Genomic DNA, 24752 nt, shown 5'->3' on the forward strand with positions numbered 1-24752 from the left:
CACAATTTTAAATCCATTTAATTAATATTTGTCTTACGTAAACCAAAAATCTGAGTTTTCATACTAAGTTATCTCGATTGTTGAGAAAGTGTTGATTGATGTTTATGTCTCTCAATGCATTATGGTATAGGATTGTACATTTATCAGTGGGTCAATAAAGATCAGGCGATATGAGTCATTCATAAACATCCGTTTGTCGATATGTGGTTTTACAAAGTAGAAGAGTGCACACAGTGGTTAATATGAAACTAGAAGAGAAGTGATGTAGAAATATGTTCAAAGAAACTGCACTGGTTGGAGGAGTCACATGACCTGTGGTAAGACCAGCTGGAGCCAGCTTAGTTAGTCATGTCTAATTCAGAGATTATAGTTTTTATTGTGTTTAAACTTGTCACATTAGTATTGTACCGCCCTTGGGTCAGTTCTGTTTCTGTGACACTTGACTTTTCAGGTAAATAATAGATTTTAAAGAATGCTCCTCTCTCCCTCCACACCAGCTGCTCAGACGTTCTTCAGTAAAACATCATGACCTTTAGTCAGGGAGACAGACGTTGTAGTTTCAGCTCCCGGGTGAGAATATGACCAAGATGGAGAAACAGGGATTTGCCCTAAAGAATTGAAGTGTGCTAAGCAAACCTCCCCTGGATGACTAAAGGTGAAACAGGAATTAAAACCTCCAGTCAGAGCTCATGGCCTGGATCCCGCCTTCAACTTGGATCTGCACTCAAACACATGGGGCTCATCCTTCAACCAGGTTTTCTTTGAGTAATTCTGCCAAAAATAATAATAAATCAGTTTTCCATATTCTGAAAAATTGACCGCAGATGCACTTAAACTAAAATATCACACAAATAAACATTCACCTTTCAATCAGGACATTTTGAGGTTAAGGCTGGAGCACAAAAGGAGAAACGGTTTGAGATGTGAACCCTCCAGGTTCTGTCCTTCGGGTTTAGAAGTAAAACAAATATTCAGTTTTTAATTATTTCTTTGAAAACTCTTTTAATTTCTTTTCTTTTCCCTTTTTGCATTTCAGCCACTTAGCAAGTGCTATCAAGCTTAAATAAGCCAAATTAGTCTCCAGCCTAAATGATGCATTCTGTCAACATCTCCAGCAGCCAATAAGGACTTGTCAAAACAACACACAGAAGAATAATTGCAGTATAAACTATTCCTGTGTTCCTTGAATATTCATCTCCTGCTAACAGCTGAGCAGACGTGGAGAGCAAACAGATGTTTCTCTCCCAACAAGGTCTGGAGATGTTCAGCAGCAGCAGCGTGTCAGTCGGACAGAAGATGTTTACAAACCTGGGCAGCTGGTGAGACACAGATCTCAAAGATGGAACAAGATCTGGAAGCTTCTCATTGATTTCTTGGGTAACGGACGCAGCAAAGTAGAAAATAAACTTCACCACATGGCTGCTCTTCATCGGGTTACAGCAGCTAACACATCTGTGTTTGGAGAGAAGAGGAGGAAACATTCATGTTCCCTAAGCCCAGATCCAGACCTGCTCTCCAGTGTCCTCATCATCGAGGATCCCAGTGACTCATGACATGTTGTGGTTATTCTTGGTAACATATTGGTTTTGGTTTGTTTACATGTTTACACCAACAGAGGTGAAGTATTAGGTGACAGAACTCGGACCTCCTTGGACCTTCTCTCTCGACGTGTTGATGGCTACAGACAGAGGCTGTGTATGAAGATTTTATTTATCCAAGACCAACACGGACCCATGTCAGCAAAGCTTAATTCCACGTCTGTATGTGGCTCACGTATCTGGAGAACCGTTCATCTCACAGACTTCACACTCGGCTTGTGTATCGTCGAGGGCCCAAAGAACAGTGGAGTGGAATCTGGTTTGATTTGGACGTGAGAAACCATTGCTCCTTCTAAGCTCCTTCCAAACAGGAAGGTTTCAAACTGCTGTCAACATCAGGGTGTCACTAAAGACAAAGAGTTCCTCAGAGCTCCCCCCTCCCCTCCAAGCAGCCACATGTAAGATCTTCACAGCAGCATTTGGATTCTGGGCCAAAGTCAACAAACCACTTTGTAATCTGGTTTGGAGCTGGGTTTTCAAAAGTCTGGCCCAGTTCTGCTCGGCGTCCTTCCAGCAAGCAGTGATGGTTTTCACTGCAGAAAGTGGGGAACATGTAGAGAAGCTGTGGGTCAGAACCAGACCTCAGCAGTTCCGGCTTGTGTCTCTGTAGCGTTCAGATATGTAAGTCAAATCGTTTTCTACAGTGGAAATCATATCTCTGTGTTTTAATCTCCAAATGTTGAACTGCAACATTTCAGTTTTGGGCTGCTGGTACCACAGGAGGGTCGGCGGGGGGGCGAGCGGGGGGGCAGCGGTGTTTATTCAGTTCTGTTAGCGCGGCGTCCTGCTTGTTTTCAAATGACTCCGAGCCGACGGGAGGGGGGGAGAGAGGCAGCTCGAGTGGATGCGATGTCACGAAGCACATCAGGGACTTGTGACTTGTTTCAGTCCCCAGATCAATCCACCACTCTCCTCTCATTTCCTGTTCCTCCCTCCGTCTGCGTCTCCTCTCTCCCTCGTGTCTGAACTCTCTCCTCCTCCTTCCTCTCGTTTTGTCGCAGCTCTCTTCACTTTGCTTTTAGTTGTATCCACCATCCTGTGAATCCTGTGATTTCTACAGGTTCCACAGAGAAAACATTGTAAGACTCTTTAGATCTTTTCTGATAACTGCTACCTGGATCTGAATTTCAGGTTTAACTTGGAAGCCAGATTTGAAACACAGACGACACCGCCTGCAAATACCAACAATTAATGATTAAGACTCTAAATGTACCTAATAAGAAATAAATAGGTTATAATTGATAATCATGAATCAAAGTGTTACCTGAAGCAGGAACAGTGGGTTTGTTTCTCCTGGAGCATTTTACATAATGATTCCAAACCACCGGGAAATGAATTATACAGGGCCGTCACTTCTTCAGGTGAAATGTTTGAATGTGGGAAATGTGGTCCAGCAGAAGGTGTGTTTGAGGTTCTGCTGTGGTATCGACCCGTCGGGACTCTGATCAGGATGTGTGTGATCAGATAATCAGATAACGTGATTCTCCAGATTGGTGCTCCAAGGCGAGAGGAAGTAGATTCTCTCCATCGTGGAGAAGAAGAAACACAACAGTGACCTCTAGAGATCTGTGTTCCCTCAGAGGTCATCACCCTCAAAGCAGCTGAGGCTCAGGAGGTATAGAGGGGGTCGTCCACTGATGAGAGGGTCACAGGTTCTATTCCCAGCTCGTCCAAAGTGTCCTCGGGCAAGACACTGAACCTCCATGTCTGTGCCAGATAAAGAAAAGCTTTGTGTGTTCGTACAGTAAATCGCTCTGAGTGGTCGTTAAGAGAAGAAGAAAGATCGGTTTTCATGGGTTTTGCTCGATGGTGCAACTTTGAGGTCGTCAGCGTTGAACTCGGTGTGAAACATTGATTTGTCTCGATTTGATATCGATTCATTTCTTCCCCAAGAGCAAATTCCTAATCGATGGATTGTCTCTGCTGTGAAATTTGATATGTATAGATCTGTTTTCCTGTATTTTGCAGCCAGAACCCTTCAAATGAAAGATCAAGGACTTTAGTTCAGTGGAAAGAGTTGTTCCACTTCGGTCTCAGCTGCATTCAAACCACTGAGGGGGAAATAATTTACCAAATCACATCCTGAACTAAAGGAAGTTTCAAAAGAGCGAATACAAGAGAAAAGTAAATCACTTGACATCACACGATAATGGATTCACTGACATTTCCGGATTGAGTGATCGTATCCGAGGTGGAGTTTTTCCTTTAAGAGAGAATAAGAACACTTCATGGAACATTGATACTTGATATAACAAGTCCACTTTGATTTAACAAAGATAATGTGATGGGAGCAGGAGAGCTGCAGATCGCTGGTGTAATGTAAAAACCTTGTTATCTTTGGTATTTGGGATGTTTGGCTTCAGTTGATGGTTTGATTCTGTGACGATGAAAAAGCCTCAGGTCAAAGTCAAAAAGTGATTTCATCTCTTAAAGGTACAGTAAGTGGGCAGAGTTTGTGTCTCAATCCTGATTTGTAAATGTTTAAGTGTGTATTTAGAGTCTGTGTGAGATCAAGTGAAACCCCCCCCCCCACACACACACACAGACAGACACACAATATGATATGAATTGAAGTAACTTGATTTTTAATAAACATTTAGAAACTGTTAGAATGAGTTTTTTAGAGCTACAGTTTGATGCCAGGGTGTATATGCACAACAAATGATTGAACCCTCTTCTCTCCTCCTCCTCCTCCTCCTCCTCCTCCTCCTCCTCCTCCTCCTCCTTCTCCTCCTCCTCCTCCTCCTCCTGCTCCTCCTCATGTTTGATGTCACTCTTCTCTCACCACCTGTTATTTTCACATCTCTCTCCCTCTGCTACCATTTTTCCTGCTCCTCTGTTCTCCTCATCCCTTGTGTCCTGTCCGGATTCTTATCCTCCCTCTCACATCTTCCCATATTTTTTTTTATCTCCCTCTCTCTGTCCTTCTGCCTGTCTCTCCCTCTCTCTCTCTCTCTCCCCCCCCACAGCCAAGCCTAAGAACTCAGCCAAGGTGGTGACAGTCCAGGCCGGCACCAAGTCGGTGGTGGTAGCTCAGTGCGAGGCGGCGGAGGGCAAACCAGCAGCGACCATCAAGTGGCTGGTGTCGGTGGGAGGAAACCACTCCACCAGCACCACGAGCGGCCCCGATGGGACGGTGACGGTACGCAGCGAGTACCGACTGGTTCCCACCGCCACGGATAACGGCAGAGAGGTGACCTGCATGGTGGAGCAGAGGACGCAGGAGCGGCCGTGGGTCTACCCTCTCAAACTCTCCGTGGAGTGTAAGCAACACACACACACACACACACACACACACACACACACACACACACACACACACACACGCAAACACACGTAATATTTACACTTCATGATTTGTTTTTGTTTATAAACAATACACTCTGCACAACCTCTCCCACTGTCATGTACCACGGGTCCAACTAAGGATACAAATAGCTCGGCTGGATCCAAAAGTGCTGACTTCAGACACAGATCAGGGATCAGTGCTGGAGCCTTCAGGCCTTTTCTCTGGCAGCCACCTGCCGACTCTTTACCGCTGATCTATAAAGGTTCGGCACGTTGCCAGATTTAAAGAGCAACGTTCACCGTATATCAGATCTGTGAGACGGCTCCGATGAGAAGGTGATTCTCTAATATGTGAGTGTGCAGGACTTCCTCCACTCCTCTAATGATCCACAGGAGCCAACGAAGCTGATCGATACCACGAGGATGTGAAGGGATTACAAATCCTGAACTTTTAATACAGTTTTATTAGTTTGAGCCAAAGAAGAATGAAGCCAATTAGCTTCACTTACAGAAATAACTAATCAACTTTAAGCACAGTCCGCTCCTTATTAGTGAGAAGTCGTGTTGGTCCAGGTTTATTTCTCAAGGCAGATTAAATCTTCCCGGGTTTCGATGATACGAGTCGAGACGTTCTGTCACTTTTCAGCTGCAGAGGTTTTAGGAACAAGAAACCACAGAGAGAATAAATTCTTCCTCAGGCAAAATTGTTTTAAAATATTTATTCACCAGCTAAATTTATCACAAGTTTGCCAATCGTTTACCGCAGACTAAGAATGATTATTATGGTGCAGTGTTTCCCATTAACTGGACTGTGTCAGCCCGTCACACTCTAATTTGTCTCTCCACAGTTTCAGAACAAACTGGAGATAACGTTTTAATAACACAATACATTTCCATCATTGTGTTCAGAGCTGTTGCTTCATTACGGAGCTGTACACGGAACTAATTTCTCCCAAACAAACACAACTGACCGTCTGTCACAGTCGAACCAGCCACCGCATGTGGGACCCGGTAAAACCTCTCAAAATATCCATAAAGTTTTTACCATCCCATGTAGGAATCCAACGTAGATCCTGGTTGTAAGTTGTGTTTAGGAGAGAATAGAAATTCATGAGCGTTCCATGTTTACACACAAATGCTGGCACACACATTGCTTTTGTTTAATCCTTAAATTCCATTCTAATTTACACAGGATTACAATATAACACAGGTTCAGCGTAGCTTTGCAGAGATTTAGAGATGCCCACAGCATCGTCTCCGCTGGGTGACCTCGCTGCCGCTCGCTGCAAAGACGGAACAGATTGTTTCTGTTCAGCCTCTTTTTTTATAATCTGCAATTTTTTTTAGACTGTGCACTCGCAACCACACACAGACACACACACAGACCTACACACACACACACAATCAGACTTACGGTGCAGCTGTGGCAAGCAGTAATGAGGAATAACAGTGAGAAAATGTTATACCTACACATGACCCCTGGCTACACAAACACACACACTCCTATCAAGTCATGCTGTCACATCAGTCTGTCGAATTACATGTCCTGGCTTCTCTGTAAATAGAGATTCAGCAGATGGAGAGTGTGTTTGTGTGTGTGGGCGTACACATCGTGCACATGTAGAACTCACACATGTAACCGTAGATAGACTCGCATTCGAGCACAAACGAGGCGGAGAGGTCTCACTTGAGTATAAGCTACTTATGCAAATGTTTCTATATGTGTGAGGACACTGATTCCTTAGTGTCTTCTCCTGACCTTTAAAATCTGCAGAGGAACCCGGCCTCCAGTGTCCACACACACTGGTATTTGTGTTTAGTTCAAATGTCTCATATCATTAACCTCCACACAAGCTTAACTAGAAGGTTATGAATGTCATTAGCCGATGATAAATAGTTGAAGTATTGAAATTATAGATTTTTTTAAATCAGAAAATGTATTTATCGAACAACACGTGAACATTAAACATGACCTCCTGCAGCTCTCTGGCTGTAGCACACGTTATCAACACGTTTTTCAGTGCACGTAACGAAACGTGTCGATGGAGCCTAAAACCTGAGGAGGCTAAATAAATGAACCTTATAGTTATCAATTTAATTTTTATTTTAGAGTGATTTAAACCGGACAAGGCAAGAGACAAGAGTTAACTAGAGAGAGGAGTGAAATCATTTTCTTCTATCCCATAAACGGTGAAGTAGAAGAACACACACACAAACACACACATACACACTGAGTCCTCGCTGTGTGTGTGTGTGCGTGTGTGTGTGTGTTTCTTAGTTTAGTGATTGTGTGAGGGATCACGTCTCCTGTCTGCTGTGTAAATCAGATCAGCCTTTATAGGTCAGCGCTCTCTAGGAAGAACACACACACTCACACACACAAACACGATCGCACACACACACACACAGGCTTTAACACCACAGGCCTTCCCTCCTGTCCTGCTGTTTGTCTCTCACAGCCTTGACACCCTGTCACTCCTCACACACACCTCTCGTCCTCTCACTCCTTTCTTTCTCTCTCTCCGTCAGATTTCTAACATGAGAAACATGAAGGGGAGAAAAGCACAAAGGTTTTCTTCTCGTTTCAACTTCCTCCGCACGCCGCTCTGCTCCGACTTCACTTTAACATGAAACTCTCTCAGAAGTGAGACACTGATTTTCTGCCTCCAGCTTTGATTTAGAGGCTAAAGGCAACTTTTTATTTTCACGTTTTCACTCGAGGTTCACACATCACTTTACCTTCAGGACGTATCAAACACGTACAATGAAATTAGGTTTTGATTGACAGGTGACACTTTGACAGACGTCATCGTGTTGACTCTCATTTCTCTAAACACTCACATATCTCAATATCTCAATTTATTTGACGTGTACTCTGATTTTAGTTTGGTTTGTGTCCAATCTGCTAACATGGAGGAGGCTATATGCTCCATGACCTTTATTGCAGCCAGTCAGCAGGTGGGTGGGTGGGGGGGAATTGAGTGACTTTGGCTTTTTGCTTTTTTGGAGCTGTCCCGGCGTCCGTCTTTATAAACAGTCTATTGTCGGCAGTGAGGGGTTGTGAAGTGGGATCATGGGTAATGGGGTATTTAAAGCCATCTGCCTTTTCAAAACTGTGCAAAGAGACAGGATGTGAAAAAAAACGAATCAACAATAAGATAAAATAGTTAAAAGTGCAAAACATAAACATAATAAGTAAGTTGACGTGAGGAAAACTGCTTTGAATCGTCTACAATCTGAAACTACGACCGACTTTACACACCCTGTGACCAACGATGTGTCCAGACTTCATGTCCCTGACTTTGTTTAAAATACTGAAACTGTAAATAATGCATATTCATTATTGACTCTGTGTCTCTCTTTCAGACCCGCCCTCCGTGTCCATAGAGGGTTACGACAACAACTGGTACGTTGGTCGCTCCGACGCCGTGCTCCAGTGTCTGGCCAGCGGCAACCCGGTGCCCACCACCTTGACCTGGACCACGTAAGACCCCCCCCCCGATCAGCTCACCTACTGGAGACTGACAGATTTTCTAATTATTACCATAATCACGACAGAAGCAATCGTCTCCCTTTAATGATCTTTCTTTTTTTTGTAATTTCTGATAAACATGAAAGCTCTGAACATCTTAGCCTGACGGACAGATGGCGTGCTGTGATGTGTGTGTGTGTGTGTGTGTGTGTGTGTGTGTGTGTGTGTGTGTGTGTGTGTGTGTGTGTGTGTGTGTGTGTGTGTGTGTGTGTGTGTGTGTGTGTGTGTGTGTGTGTGTGTGTGTGTGTGTGTGTGTGTGTGTGTGTGTGTGTGTGTGTGTGTGTGTGTGTGTGCTTCTTGATGAATATTGAGCAGGGAGACAGAGCGGCTGTTCACGATTTCTCTCTCAATAAATGTGTGTTTGAAAGTCAAAGTCACAAATCGTCTCTTTTCTTCACGTTTTCAACTCTCGACCTCTCGTTTACCATCTTTATTTATTTTTCCCTCATTCTCTCTCTCCCTCACTCTTATCGATTTGCTTTCTCCTGACATGTTTTCTCCTGGTCCCTCTCCAGGGCGTCTGGTTCTCTGCCCGACACGGTGGTGGTGGACGGAAACAAGCTGCTGGTGCGGAAGGTGGACGACGCCGTCAACACCACCTTCATCTGCGAGGTCAAGAACAAGCACGGGGCCAGCCGCCACCAGATCACCACCATCGTCATCGGTGAGTCCAGCAACCCGCGGTCGACACACACACGAGTGCACACACACTCACATGCGTGTGCAGAAGCATGTTCAGATGAAAATAAAGAACAGATGCATTTACCTGCATCGAGATGAAAACACACAGATGATACGTGTACAACATCCCATTGACCGTACTGGGACAATTCTCAAGTACCTTCACACACACACAAACACTCAAATGAACATATGCATGCACACACACACACACTCCATATCCTGCCTCACACATGCATGCACAGAAACATTAATCTCCCTCTCTCACACACACACACTCATGCTGGGATCAGGGCTGGTCTGGGAGCTGCAGGGACGCTGGTTTCTCTTAATCTTCACATTGGATTATGTTTCCATGTTTGCGTCCTCGCTGTCGGACTCTGAGCGGTGGACGCTGTTGATTGACCCCCCCCCCCACAGCAGGGCCAAACTGCACAGACACCGGGCCAACTCCAGATCTTTACAGCTGCACATCAAACCCACTCAGTGAGACACTGGAGCTGGAGTCTGCAGACTGGGAAACTCCACTGGACGTAGATTGGATGTGAATATAGTTTTTATGAGTCTGGGAGCGGGCCCTCATTAGAGCGTGTTGGCCCTGCAGTGGATTGTTGGAGGGTTTCCACATTCTTCCAGGGGGTTCATGTTGGTGTGAGCCAGTTTGCCCAGTTTGTTTTCCCTTCGCTCTCTTTTCTTCCTCCACGTTGTCCCTTCTTTTCTTGTGCATAACGACTAACCCCTCCAAAGTCTGCTGAGCTTCCTGTCCTCTCTCCACCTTCCTGTTTACTCTCCTGTCTGATGGAGCGTGGACACTGTGTCTGCATCAAATCTTCTTTATCTTTATCTTTCTGCTGGAGTTCGACTCTCGACGTTCACTCGTCCGGTGATTCAGCTGCTGTGGCCATGGTGTTGGGTTGGGGGGGGGGAATCTAACACATTGATCCCACACGGACACACACAGACACACACACACACACATAAACCTTTGCACCCACAAACCCAGGACGATGTCTGCATGCTGAAATGCTTCATCAGCAGGCCGTCCACAAAACCTGTTGAGTCAAACCTCAGAGTCTGTTTTTATCTGTGAGTGTGTGTGTGTGTGTGCGTGTGTTCGTGTGTGTGTGTGCATGTGTGTGTGTGTGTGTGTGTGTGTGTGTGTGTGTGTGTGTACGAACTCCCCACTTGACTGGTCAAAACACTTTCTCTTTAGTTTTAATATCACCATATTACACTTTATAACAAAAACAAAGCTAGAGTACATGTGTAGACCAGTTCCCTCCACCGAGGCCAAACAACCCAACACACATGTTGTCTTACAACAGGAAAATAAAAGTTGCACATTGTGAAAACACTTCAATATCCACCGATTATTTCAAGAGAATTTGATTAAAATCTTGAAATCCTTTCTCCATCAATAAGAAATAAATCCTGAACCCTACTCTTTATCTGAATCCTGAATGTGATGAGTTCTCTCTGAGGCCAGGCCTCCGTCACTCAACGCGCTCGGTGCAAATCCGCTCCACACTTTTTGTTTTTTGTTGCATAATCCTTCTGACAATCAGATAAACAAACCAACAAACAGACGGGGGTGACACCACAACCTCCTCGGTGGAGGTAACAAAGCACAACTTCTTCTCTTTTGCCAAAAGACAGCGGAGGGAGCTACATTTAGAAACTCTGTGGGAAATCGGTGCCGGAGATTTGAATTGTGTAATCTGAGAACAGAGATGCTTTGTGGCCGGGCGGTTTGTCGGGGGGGATGTGTGGGAGGTTCACAAGTGGCTAAGCTGCTGCAGTTCTCGCTGGAAGCATGGCATTGCACCTGACTCCAAGTATCAAGGAGAGGACTCTCTCCCCTTCCAGCACACACAGAAACTCAACACACCACACTACAGTCAACACATAACCCACAAAGTACACACACACACACTTTGAGCACTTTGAGGACTCGAACGCACATTCCTCCTCTTTTCCTACGAGCTGCGTTCAAACCCTGTGATTCATCCTCTTCTGTTCTGAACGCGTCCTCAGTGTTTCACCGTTTGCTTGTAGAACAACAACGTGGGTTTAAAGTCGTAATCTCTCAGTTTAACTCTTTCATTGAAATCAGAAGCAAGCGGGTTGGATGTGGGACGACGGAGAACTTTGCTGCCTGAACAAACGAAACATCTTCACTTGTGTTGTTTTATTTTTGCCTTTTCCCAAAGTGACTTTGAGTTTGTTTGTTGCTCAAGGACACTTTGATGCAACCTCACAGTTTCAAGTTGCTTCAGCTGCTGTGAGAATCAAACCTGCGACTTGTGCTTTCAGATGGAAGTTACAACAACCACATAAATCCTCTTACTTTAACCTGCTTGGTTTGGATCGGATCATAACCCGTGGAAATACTCTGAATAATTCCTTTGCATCGATACCTACAGTATAAATCACTTTTGTATTGTCTGTGTGTTGTCTGTGTTGTGTAGACGTTTTTATAAAGTGTCTATGGCACAGATTGAAGTTGGAAAACCTTGTGTTCATCCTACCTGGTTTATCTGCAGTGAAGCTGTTGAGCAGAGCTGATCCTGGATCCTGTTTGTGTCCCCGGCCTCGCAGCATATGGCAGGATGCTTATCTGTGTAAGATTAGACGCTACAGATGATATTAAACATTGAGTAAATGCTTTGCCGAGTGCCAAGAGTCTGTTCAGTGAATTTTATAATCCTATGTATAAATATCGTTTTAAAGCACATTAACGTGTTGTCGCCGCAGACGTCCGTTAAATAAACTCCTAATTGCGGAAAGAGGAAGTGAATCGTGACCCATGATGAGAGACTTCCTCTGAATTAATTGGGCCACCGACCGACTCCCGTGGGCTCGTCATCAGAACCGTGACTCTTTACATTCCTCCTCTTCTGCATTGGCCCGGTTCTGAAGCAGCGGAGCAGGAAACCTCCCGACGCTCCAGATGGCCGCTCGGTCGCTGGTGGTGAATCACGACAGCATCATTTCAGCTCTGTGAATATCCCCACGCTCCCGGTTTAATGATTCAGGCTGACTCAGGGGGTTGGTCCCTATCTGCACATGATGAATTAATAATGTGTCTTCTCACTGGAAAGCACAGCGCAGCCCTCGGTCCAAGCCGTGAGTATAACAGCCGAGGCACAAAATGTCCGTCTTGCTCACAACGAGCAAACCAGGTGAGTTCAGCACGTGAGCGAAAGACTGAAGCAGCTTCTTCTGTTTGTGCTTCTGGTTTGAAGATATGGAGATATTAACATTTAAAGATGTTCAGTCACTGAGCCTTTATTGATCCGACTGAAAGCCAGAGTGGAGAAGACGTCTCTCGACTCCGCTGACTGAGCCCCGGGGAGAACGAGGACCTGTTGAGGACATTTCTATCACCTGATGGTTGTTACACAATCCAGAGGTTTAGGTGATAACACCGATGTTCATGTGCTGCAAACACAAGCTTGTGTTCCCGGCAGCAGAATCAATAAGTCATGTCGTGCCTGGAGATTCAAGCCGCCCCTAAAAAAACCTTTTAAACCGAACTGAGCAAGTTAGTGCAGTATGTGTTTTGATTGGCTCCATCCACGCTTCATATCAACTGAAGCTGGAGACGATGAATACCTGTGACTGCTGCTGAGGGAGGAATCGATGCAGACAAAGTGTTTACGGGGGTAGTTGTTTTTTTATCCATCGTGATAAAGAATTCATTCTATTATACAACCTCACTGTGGCCATTCTCCACTGTATCATAAAAAAAGATCCTCCACTGACAGAATAACAGTTAAAAAATGTATTATTGTGTTGAACAATATTTCCTCTAACAAGGATCCTGTGACCTCGGTGACCTTCAGCTCCCGGTTGGTTTAACAACTCCTGTGAAACTCCTGCTGCCTCCTGTGACGGCTCTGACAGCCGGACACAACAAGGCGTTTTCAAACGGTGCTTTGTCTGTAGCTCCTGCAGAGCCTTGAATACATTGAGCCAATTAGCTCAGCACCAGGCAGAGCTTTGGTGCAGGAAGGGAACCATTACGGGCTGGCCCCCCCGCTGACCCCTCCACCGAGCAGGTTCACGGTATCGAGGGGTCGGAGCAGACCTCTCAGTCAGAATGCAGATTACCTCAGCTCGATTAAACCTGACGCAGCCGCTGACTGGAAATCACCAGGTTTTGTATTTTTTATTTCCAAGCTCTGAAAGTCACCGTGATGAAAAGCTGTGGAAGTTTGTCTGATGCAGAAACGGGTTCAGTGTCACCTTGACATGCTTCCTTCAGATCAGAGCGATCCGTCTCCTGAAGAGGAGCCATTAGACATAAACTGCTTGTCACTGACTGTAGTGATAGAAGCCAGTTCCCGTCTCACTGTCACCGGCTCCGGCTCTCAGTCAGTTAACGGTTAACACTCTGAACGCACGCCGCTGACTCCCCTGCTGAGATCTGCTAACCGCTCCTCTCTGTTCTGTTAAACGCTAGATGAAAGCACCGAGCTGTCTGGCTCCTCCGCTGCTGTCAACACGTCACGTGGTGAGATCCCCCAGCCTCCGACTGAGAGGAGGAGGAGCTGGGGGGGGGGGGCAGGAGGAGGAGGAGGACACGTGGAGAGGGAGGAGGAGTTGATGGAAGTGCTTGGAAGGCACTTAGAGGCATTTTAAGGGAACTAATAAACACAGAGTTCATTTCCCTCTCATGTACCGAGCGCTCGACTCGAAGACATCAGGAGACTTTGCAAGTGTTTTGCTGACTGGAGTGAAATGTGAAAACCACCCCCCCTCAGCCACCACACACGCACACACACACACACACACTGAACTCACATCCATTAACGTGCACATGTTGCCAGCTACGCTCGACTTGTGTGGGCGTCGCGGTGCCAGCTGTATCTGCCCAGCGCGCCCTGCGTGCACGGAGGGGGCAGGAGCGGCTGTCGGCAGAGGTCGGGGGGGGGGGGGGGGGGGGGGGCACGGGAGAAGTGGACATTAGAGCGAGTGCTGGCGGTTGAGAGACGGGGACGGGCGAGGACAGAGGTAACAGCAGGAGGACAGTGGCAGAAAAGTCCTCTAAAAGTTTTGAGAGAGCGAGCTGGCAGGAGCCCGTGACCCCGTCTGTCCTCCACCCCTCCACCCATCACCCCCCCCCCCCCCCATACAGCCAGTCCTTTCATGGGGAGCCCAGCTGGCACCGGGCCGGGGGCAGTTGTTGCCTTTCTAACACACACGCATGCAAACGCCCACCCCGCTACACACACAATCGCACACACACACACACTCACATCTGACGGGGCCGGTGGAGAAGCATTTCCTGGATGGCCTGAGGCAAGCGAGATAGCTGTCCACGGCAGAGACACACACAGACACACACACACACACACACACACATACGCACACACACACAAATACATGCACAGTGTTTCACACATGCACACACACAGACAAATTGGACCATGCAGCCCTGTGCATAAAGCAATCAGATGATCTGGCCGAGGGGGAAAACGCTGCACTGCCTCCAGGACACAAACCCTCTGCTAACCTCCAAACACCCGGAGCCACGAGGGCTGTGGTCGCCTGTCCTCCTCAGCAGCTGCTTCCACTAACATCCGCCTTAACAAGGGAACCGCTGCATCAGGAGTCGTTCAGTTCTTTCTGTGGTCGAGGGACAAAGACACTTTTCAGATCTGAGTGAGTCCAGCACGAGACCCGACGCTCCAGGATGTGAGCAGATATCTCAGGAGGGCTGTGATACCAGGTCAGGTCAGATCAGATCTCATCTGGTCTTCACATCCTGATGAAGCTGATTTAGTTTCCTCCAGGTTCAGAGTCGCTGTGAGAGATGAGCACAAAGCGTTTGACTCCGGTCTGTTCCTGGATCAGTTTGACGGCGTTCTCACTCGTTAAATTCCCCCAGAAAATACAACATGGCAGAATTACACTTAACTTTATCATCACATGTGTCGTTGGGACGATCAGCTGAGATGACAACATGTGGGCGTATTTCCATAATTGAATAATAATTCATGTTTTGGAAAGAGAAGTAATGGCTGTATCCTGCAGGGGGACTTCCCATCAGGAACTAAGGGATGATTTAGCTAAACGTTGAGGCCTTGCTGTTTCTTTGTGTGTCTGCCTCAGTAATGTTCTCACACACATGCAGCTGGAATGTGTCAGAGCTGTTTCCTCCAATTCGGCTGAAACAAACAACGCAGCGTGTTGTGTTTGTGTTTGGATGTTAACAAAGGTGTCGCTCCGTGTGAGGTGTGCTTAGAAAATGATGCAGGAATTAACGTGTCCCCAGGAAATGGTGTTTCAGGTTTGTGTTGTTTTAAATGAAGAAGGTTAAACATGATGTGACAGTGGGATGCATTCTTCAAAATAAATAAATTGAGGAAACAACCAAAGGAACTGATGTTTTCACGTGTGAGTTATAATAGTAAATACTCTTGATGTCATCTTGTCACAATTAGGTTTTTTAACATTATAAAACCGGGTTGTTTACAACATACACAGGCCTGGACCCCATGGTACGGATAATCCAGAGCAAACAGCTGAAGTGTAAGTGGAGGATTTCATGAGAAAAGTCATTTTCCAACAGTTTGTCTTGTAGCAGAGGGGGTTACGGTACTGAAACTTTAATATTTTTTAATAATAAGTATAAATCCCTTTGTGTGAAAATCCTACTTTCATTTCATTGTGAGTTTAGATCCACGTAATTACCCATTTCCCCTCGGTTCTGCTGCTCTGACAGCTCAGGTGAATCCAAATCTCTGCAACGAGACCGGGAATGATTTCATCCAGATGGGTTTCATTTCCACAGCCAAGTGATTTCCCAGTGATGTTTATCCCCCCCACAAAATGAGAGCCGACATGGGGGGGGGGGGGGGGGGGTTGCTCTGTGTGTGTGTTTTACCCAAAAAGTTTCTGCCAATCAGAAACAAAGCTAAAAGAAAATCTGATGGAAACTTTGGGAAATCACAGAAAGCTGCACTGTTGCCCCCCCCCCCCTCGGTGTGGGAGCTGGGGCAGCGGCCATGCAGGAGAAGCGTCTGTCAGAGAGATAAGAGCTGAGGGGGGAGCCTGCAGGCGATGGCTTATCACACACACGGACCTGCGGGGAATACACAAATACACACACATGGGGCGGAGGTGGATGAAGCCGTCCACGTCGAGGAGTTGAGGTGGGGGGGGGGCTCGTATCTCACTCCTGAATCACCGGCTGCCCCGAGCGGTAACTTCAGTGTGTGTCTCTATCGGTCTCACAGCAGGATGACCTTCCAGTCCACAGATTACCTCCACCAGGGCGCAGAGAGAGAGAGAGAGAAGGGAATGTGTGTATTTAATGTTAGTGTACTTATCACGATTAGAGTTAAATGTGTCAGAAAGAGACAGAGCGGGAACACTCAGAGGAAACGCTCACAATGATTCTAGTTTTAATGGAACAGTAATCATCCCATCATCCACCACCAGACCCACAGGGTGTTGCTCCCGGTGCATTATGGGTAAAGTACCGGATGTATTTAGTACTGTCGAGCTTGTAGGTAAGTGCAGTTGCAGCAATCACAGAATAATCATCTCCACTTATTTATTTTACTCCAATAAGCTTTTTACAGAAGATCTTATGAAGCAGAATAACAACTGAGTCGTAATTATACATTATTAGAAATCGCAGATAAACTTTTACTTTCTTTTACGGGAGATTTTTATCGTAGATTATTTGCAGGTAGACGTTCCCTTTGACCTGTTATAAGCTTATGTACCTTCAAAGGATTTCTCTGTTATTTTAAAGTATGAAAAACGACCCAGTGTTGCTTTTAATATTCACTTATTTGCATAATATTGTTGCCCATTTGCTCTTGAGCAAACAACGGAATCCAACGCTGCTTGACACAAGGTCCTGCCGCGTGTCAGTGGGTTTTTGAAAGCACAAAGGAAAATGTAGGAAACCATTAACTGAGGTAGAAAATAGTTAGAAAATTGGTAAATTATAATATTTATCAAACAACGACCTGTAGCACAGAGACTTATTACCCCCCCGATGCAAGGCAGCGGCTCAGCGGAGAGTTGGTGTTTTTTAGGCGTGGGTGGAGTGGACCATCCCACATGCTAGCAATTAAAATGTTGGTAATATTAGTGGAGCAGTTTGCTCTTTAAAAGTCCTTTTGTTCATTGAATCAGAATAAAAATGAGCATCAGCTAAACAAGCAGGAGAAGCTCAATGAGACAGACGGCTGAAGGTAGATGATCTCCAGCTGTGAGTTCAACATCACAGTCATTATCTGGAAACAGCACATCCTCCAGCCAATCAGCATCCAGAGCTCGTTGTCTTTGTAAAGTCGTGAATCCAGATTGATAACACCTGTAAAGTTCGAACTGTATCAGTGCAAACTGCAGCTTCGGCCTCAGGAAGTAAAAAACAATACAGCGTGTCTGGCATTTCTTTAACGTGACAGATCTACTGCATAATGTAAGTAATGGGGGAGGGGGGGGGGGGCATCACGGTGGCCTGGTGAGGAGAAAAAAGGTTCTATTATCAGAAGGTCAGTGGTTCAGGCCCGACATCAGTGTGTGAGTGCAGCAGCAGCTGAAAGTGTCTGTTCCCAAAGCTCCTTCAAGCCGACCAAGGTTTCCTTCCATCCCAAGAAACGAAGGCTCCAGTAGATCAGATCCTTCCGGCGCCATCATATCCCAGGATGCATTGCTCTTTGGTGATGAGCTGTTTTTCAAAGACGTACCTGCGACATCAGGCGACAGGAAGTCCGATGCTTCAGTATCAACTGAACCAAACAGCTAGCGGTACTCGTGTTGTTGAGAGGCTTTGAAACTTTGTGCGTCTTGAAGTAGAGGTGGATGTTTGAGAATCCCTGTTCCTTGTGGAAAGTCCATGTAAGTGATCAGCATTTAATTAGCTTGAAATACAAAGTACTCACACACAGCATACTGGCTGTACAGTTGGGGAAGTGGCCGTGTGGTACAGGAACAAATGAGCACAATCAACAGAGGGGATTAGAGCTTTGATTAAGTCCAAATGAACAGAACCATGGTTCAGGAGGTGAACACAGAGCGACGGGGAGCATGTTGGCAGCTCAGAGTGAAGAGTTGTTTCTCCACCGGCCTGCTTGTGAGATTATTTTCTGGGAAGCGAGCCAGACGTTGGTGTTACAGTCTCAGCCGGCGGCGGTCCCTTTTTATTTGTCCTTCAAGACAGTAGCTGAAGACAAAGACCCAGAGTGGGACGTGGTGAGACCTCAAGAGCAGAGGGCTCCTTTCAACCAGCTGCAGCAGAACAGCTGCTCTTCTCCTGGAGAGTTCTACAGGTGGCGGGTTTGTTTATCAAGGACTTTTCTGATGAAACTCAAAGAGGAGCCGTGATTCCTTTCACATCAGGACACATTCAGAAATATGAAAGATCTTTCTGATCGTCAGCTGGAAGTCTGGGAGAAGAAAGGTCGGCACTGATCCTGCTGGCACCTAATGACCGGGGAGATATTGAACAGGCTCCTTCTGGAGTGTTCCCAGCTCTGGATTGACCCCTGGGACTCTTTGTTGGTGAGAACATGTGGAGCAGCTGAGATGTCGATCGATTATCGGATCTGGGAAGGAGCTTTGAAATGTCCCTCTTGTTCTCCTGATGACCTCAGTGTCTCAAGGACCCATGAGGACTGCACCCACTGGGTCTCCCATGCTGAGTCCCAGTCACTCTACAGTCCACTGTCATATGTAGGGATGTCCGGACGTGTAGAATGATTATAGCCTATGGAGTGAGCTCATTGTATCCCACAATGCATCAGGAACAGACTTACACAACCGGTGGCCACTAACCGAGCAGCATTTGTAGCTCATGCCGGAGAAAAACGGCAATAATCCAAAAATGCCTGAAAGTTGTAGCAGTAACAAAATACTGTTTATTTGTTTGTGTGGGAAAAGACGCACGGTAGAATTTAAATATTAACTGACGCTGATATACCTCTTTTATACCTCTGTGGTGGTGCTAGTTAGTGGGAGGGGGGGGGGGTTAGGTTTTAAAGAGTCAAAGAGGAACTGATTTCATTATAGTGGACAAAGAAGAAGACACTAACAAGAACTAATCCCAGTCACTGTGACCTCATATGAATATGAGACACAACACGTCGGTGGTTAGCGAGGGCCCACGACCGCAGGGCACTGGTTCTAGGTTTGACTTTGAGTGATTTTGGACACAACCTCACATCAGAAACTTCCAAACTGGTCGTGTTCAATTCCTAAACAACCGAGCCCGGCCTCAACTCTGAAAGTTATCCATCAGGATGCATTATTGATTCACAGCCAGCAGAGTTGGAGCGGGAGCAGAGGGGCTGAGGGGGTTGAGTGTTGCGTTAGTATATCGTCTAAATATTTGAAAGAGAGGTACTTGTCTCTCAACGTTCACTACCTAAATATTTAAGCGCGGAGGGACTGGGCGGGTTGATGTGGTCGAGAGTTTCAGGAGTTTTTCTTTCTCTGCTCGAGTCAGAGGAGAAGAGTGAAGTCACTGAGAGAGTCGAGCTGTTGGCTTCAGGAGGCGAGCGTGCACGTCTGCTGGTCACGGTTACTGGTTCCACTGCTTTCCAGTTCTTCGCCCTCCTTCCTTTCAGGAGTTGTGGTTTTGGTTTTTCTGAGAGCTCTGCAGTCTGGCTCCAGGCGGAATTACACGTAATAATTCAACACAGACACACACAGAGAGATTGTATGCTGCACATTACGTACGCTGCACATTGCGGTGTGTGTGTGTGCCGCTGATTCTGTGGTTTTATTATGTGGCACAGACGCACAAATCGCCATCCTGCTACACAAGGAAACTCATATTCTCATATTTGCCTCCACACTGGGGTTTATTATGCTTTATGCTGTTTCGGCGCAGGACTGGAGCTCAGACTCATTCGTCACCGGACTCAGGGTCAGATGTTAGTTGTGTTACCTGCAGCTGAAGCTTTCCATGGGGGGGGTCCATGATTACCTCTGCTCTTCTGCTACTGCTTTCCATTTCAATGTTAAAGACCCTGAGCCACAGTTCAGCAGCTCCCAACATTTCTTTAATAATAGAGTTCATTGCCTCATGCCGATACAGTTACACACTCGCAGTGCGTGCACACAGACACAATCTTTAACTCTGCAGAGACACACAAAGACAAACAAAAACATCCCATCTGTGTTCTGGGTTCGATCATCGTTTCTCATTTCTCTGTGTTGCAATTGCAAGATATTCTCCCCTGGCCTCACACAATAAACCAGTTTGTGTCTCTTTTGTGTTTATTTGTGTTTGTGCATGTGTGTAACAATGAGCCACACTGAGCAGTCTCTAATCCTGCAGACATGTGCGATGTCTTTCAATTAGCCAGCAGGGCTTGTTCAGGGCCAGCCGGGGTCGGACCTGCTATCACAATCTGCAGCTAATCCACTACGGACTGATCAATGCAGAGAGGGGGGGGGGGGTCGGCCCTTCAGGAAGCAAAGGGAAAGCGGGGGTGAGCAGGAGGTGAAGGCGAGATCGACAGAGGAGGGGAGGAGGACAGGAGGAGGATCGAAAGATGCTCGATCCCCAAGTGTGTGTCCACGTCTGATCTCACTGACCACAGAAAACCTGCTGGAGGCTTGTGTGTGTTTGTGTTGATGCTGAGATAATGACACAATATGGTGGTTTTGTTGGAGCCTCATCATCTCATTTTAGTCCCACTTTCATCTCCCACATATTTAAAGTTCAGTTTCCATCTGACAGGAACAGAGAAACTTGAAATTGCTCGTTGGCTGTAATTATGACTAATTGCTGTTATCTGGTGCCGTGTTACAACATTTCCAAAGAATTCTCTGGCTTCCTGCAGCAGAGTTTCATTTTTACCATCGGCACTCGACAACTAGCACCTACACAATCGTGTCTTGTGTTATACAACATGCTCAGCTGTTGATGTTGGTCGGCTGCTGAGGGTTCGAGGCTCAGGGGAGGTGATGAAGCTGTAATTCTGGGTTTGTCGTGCAGCCATGTTCACTTATGCAGGAGTTCACCAGCCAAATTAAATTGTACAATAACAATTATATAATAAAATAAATAGATTATTAATGATTTTTGCAGCTATTTCCTCACAATTTACATGTTCTGCTGTCGACAGCTGGCAGCAGTTGAACGTGATCTCTAAGCAGCAGATGGGTTTTTAACGTTTCTTATGGTGAATTATATATATTCAGTTTATTTTACTGAAGTCAGTTCATTAATTTGCCGTCAGTTTAAATCCAAGTAAGTTGATGATTATTCTGCATTTAGAAAGATCTTGTTGATTCCCAGGTTGTGTCACAGTTGAACGACCTCAGGTATCTTCTCTCGTGTTGCACTTCAGTCTGAAGTCAGGAGATGTGGTTGGTGCCAGAAACTCCAGGATCCAAACATGTGGATCCCATGAACAGTGTTTCCCACTCGGCTCCTCGTAAATCTGCTTTAAACAATCTGACTTGAGAACAGCATTCTATCAAAACTGTGTCCGAAGATTTCCCTTTTTACTTTCCCACATCCAACACGTCAATCAGATGCACTTCATCAAGAACACAACCCCCGATCCATTCTAGAATCGTGTCGGTGTCACAAAAATGCACGGCTCATATATTTACACATCAGATTGTGTAATAATTTGTTTTTGTGTCCTTGTGCTGAAACATTTGCGGATCTCGTGGAGGACACGACGCAGACGAGGAGTAAATCCAGGGCGGAGAGAATTATCGCTGTCTAGATGTTTGTTTTTCATTTTTGTGCTGCTGATCATATTCATGAACAGATCTGAGGGGGGGGGGGTAGAGGAGCAAAAAGAGCAGTGGCTTCAGCGACCTTAATCCTGTCCACTCTGGGTTTGCTGTTCTCTTCCCCCGATGGCTCCCCCATCCTCCCCCCCCTCTCCCCTCCTCTCTTTTCTGTTCTGAAAGGATGGAAGTGCTCCATCTGAAATGAGCAAAGGCACACAAGCACATATTCATTCCCCCCCTTCGTTTTCTCTTTCCCCCTATTTTCTTTCTACTCTTCTCCTGGGCCCCTTTAAACCTTTCTCTGCCCCCCCCCCCCCTTCACTCTCTCCCATGGTCCAGATTTGCTCAGAAATGACTCACCCGACCACAAACCACCCCATTTAAGTGAGAGGGAACGGTGGAAGAGTGGAGGGGGGAGATGGGGAAGTGGAGAGTGAGTTAGAGAGGGAGATGGATTGAGTGAGAGTGGGGAGAGGGATGGAGAGAGTGAGAGAGTGAGAGAAGGGGAAAGAGAGGCTGATGGCTGTTTTTCACTCAGCTGGTTTTTGTTGATCAGTATCAACAGCCAAGGTCTGGATCCAATCAGATTCATGCATTCAGCCAAGCAGAATAAGAACTAAAAATATATTTGGCAGTGCACAACCGTGGCGCATGCACACACAAACACACAACACACACACTTGTGCACACACACTCCAGCAGGGATGCAAATTCAGTGCATCATGCAGCACAGGCAGGGTGTGAAAGCAAAAGCACTTACCGAGGCTTTGGATTAAGACACAAGTGCTGGGCTGGTGCTCAGTTGTGTGTCTGTGTGTGTGTGGGTGTGTATGTGCGTGCATGTACATGTGATGTGCACAGATTCCCATGCATAATGGGTAGAATCTGCACTGAATTAATGAAGCTGCAGACATGTAGGTGTGAGACATCACACTAATTACGCCAGCGACGCTGTAGCCTCGCCATCAATAATGTTCATTAAACTACTGAACCCACTCAAGTTGACGGCTCCGTGTGCGACTCTCTGTGTGTGTGTCTGTGTGTGTGTGCACGTGTGAAGAGCGACTTGCTGTGAGTAAGCACCAGTCGCTTGATGGATCACCACAGATTTGCATTAAATGCTTCTTTATTTGGACACGGCCGGCTGACAAAGGCCATTTTTTATCATCTCTGCTTATTCAACGTTTCAGGCTCCGGGGATAAAATATACAAAACATCATCCCACTCATAACTAACAAATAATTTACAGTGCAACTATCAGGGTTGTTTTTAGTCAACAAGGTAATTAGATTCTTTCCGAATCTCCTGAGATAATAAAACACACGTGGGTGGGTGCAGCATTTTATTAAACCTGTGACATGTTTATGTGTCTGGTTAAGTTGGTTTGGCTGTGTAGGGGAAGACGTTCACATTATAACTCAAACCAAGACGCTGGAAAGTAAAAGTCGGTGTCCTCGTCCAAGAGCCTTGTGGTGTGCGCTTGTTAAGAGAATTTAATTTGTTCCGAATGTGGGACTTCGCCCGAAACTGTGAGGATGTGTTAGTTTAGACACTGATGTTGATAAGATCCAGGAAACAGGTTCTCATCTCTGGAAAGCTGAGAGTTGAACCAGAGGCTAGGACTCTGACCAACGGACAGTTTCCTCTCGGGTCCTCACAGAAAGTTGAAATGACCTCACAGGATCTGGAATCACTTATTCCTGCAGTAGGTCTCCGAGCCGGTGTTCAGTAAACAAGTCAGTTAAGAGTCTTGTTATTTGTTAGTCACAGGCTGTGGTTTATCTTGTAATCAGCCAGTGAGGCAGTAAATAAACCATATTACCAAACAAACAGTCAACGTAGTATCCAGAGATCAAACTGGAATCATCCATCGATCATCCCAGATCAGGTCTGAGAGGCAGCCGGGGGACCAGGGGGTTCTGGTCCTCCCTCTCCTCAGGCCAGATGGGATACATGGACCCTCCTGTGAGTTCTGGGTCTTCCCCTGGCTTTCAGACACCTTCGATGTGTCCTCCATTGCAGGGTGTCCGGGGGGGGACCTCTTGAGGGGCCACCTTTGTCCTGAGGGAGCAGAGGTTCCACTCCGAGCTCTGTGGATATCTGAACTCCTCATATCTCCAAGGTTTAACGCTCTTGTTCTTTCTGTAGCTTCCAAACTAGCATCGAAGCTCTAATCTAGTTTGGTAAAACCGGACTCACTAAGGCCCCCCCACTCGACTGCACTCTTTAACTGTGATACGTTTTAAAGCTTAGAGCTGAGCCTCACAGACAGGGACTGTGAGCACGTTATGAGACGTTCAGTGATCCACATCCCGACCTGTGTTTAAGGTCACAGCTCTTGTCTTACATGAGAAACACATTTCCAAATGATCCTCTGCTTGAGGACGTCTCACGGTGAGGAGGAGACTGTGTAATGATGCTGAGGAGACATTTCCATTACACCTTGGGTTGTGTGTGTGGGCTCGGGCCGGGGTGCTGGGGGGCATTACCATGCCACCGATGTCAGATGAGAAGAATGCATCTGTAACAGAAGGTCTTCAAGTCTTTTAATAGGAAGTAAAACCACTGTTACCTGATGAATGCTCATGTAGGAGCTCATAAAAGTCTGATGGGCCCAAAGGTCTCGAGACCTTTTCATCACAAGTACTTGTTTCGTTCCAGCAAGAGAATGAAAACCAGTTCAATTTGACATTTTTATATTCCAGTTCAACCTTGCTCACTGAAGCAGGACAGAGAGATACAAAGAACCGGCTAATGGACGAGCAAATGTCTCAACAGTAAATACAGCTTGTATGAATTGAGCAAATTGAAAAGCTTGAATCAACCTTGTTTATCTCCAAAGATTTTAATATGTTGTGAAATAAAACTTAGCCTGAGATCCTCATTGAGACCAAAGCTCTCCCATCATCTTTAAAACTACATTTACCTTT

General features: G+C 46.1%; 1 protein-coding gene across 3 annotated transcripts in view; it reads left to right on the top strand.

Annotated features, from left to right (window-relative positions):
* Positions 1-24752, top strand: part of pvrl2l (PVR cell adhesion molecule related 2 like) — a 208652-nt gene that overhangs the window by 93820 nt on the left and 90080 nt on the right. For all 3 annotated transcript variants that reach the window (XM_062409907.1, XM_062409909.1, XM_062409908.1), the window contains exons 4-6: positions 4568-4861; positions 8253-8370; positions 8934-9082. In XM_062409907.1, the coding sequence (XP_062265891.1) occupies positions 4568-4861; positions 8253-8370; positions 8934-9082 (561 nt within the window). The remainder of the gene's footprint in view (positions 1-4567; positions 4862-8252; positions 8371-8933; positions 9083-24752) is intronic.

The sequence above is a fragment of the Platichthys flesus genome, chromosome 17, assembly GCF_949316205.1.
Source record: "Platichthys flesus chromosome 17, fPlaFle2.1, whole genome shotgun sequence".
NCBI classification, from domain to species: domain Eukaryota; kingdom Metazoa; phylum Chordata; class Actinopteri; order Pleuronectiformes; family Pleuronectidae; genus Platichthys; species Platichthys flesus.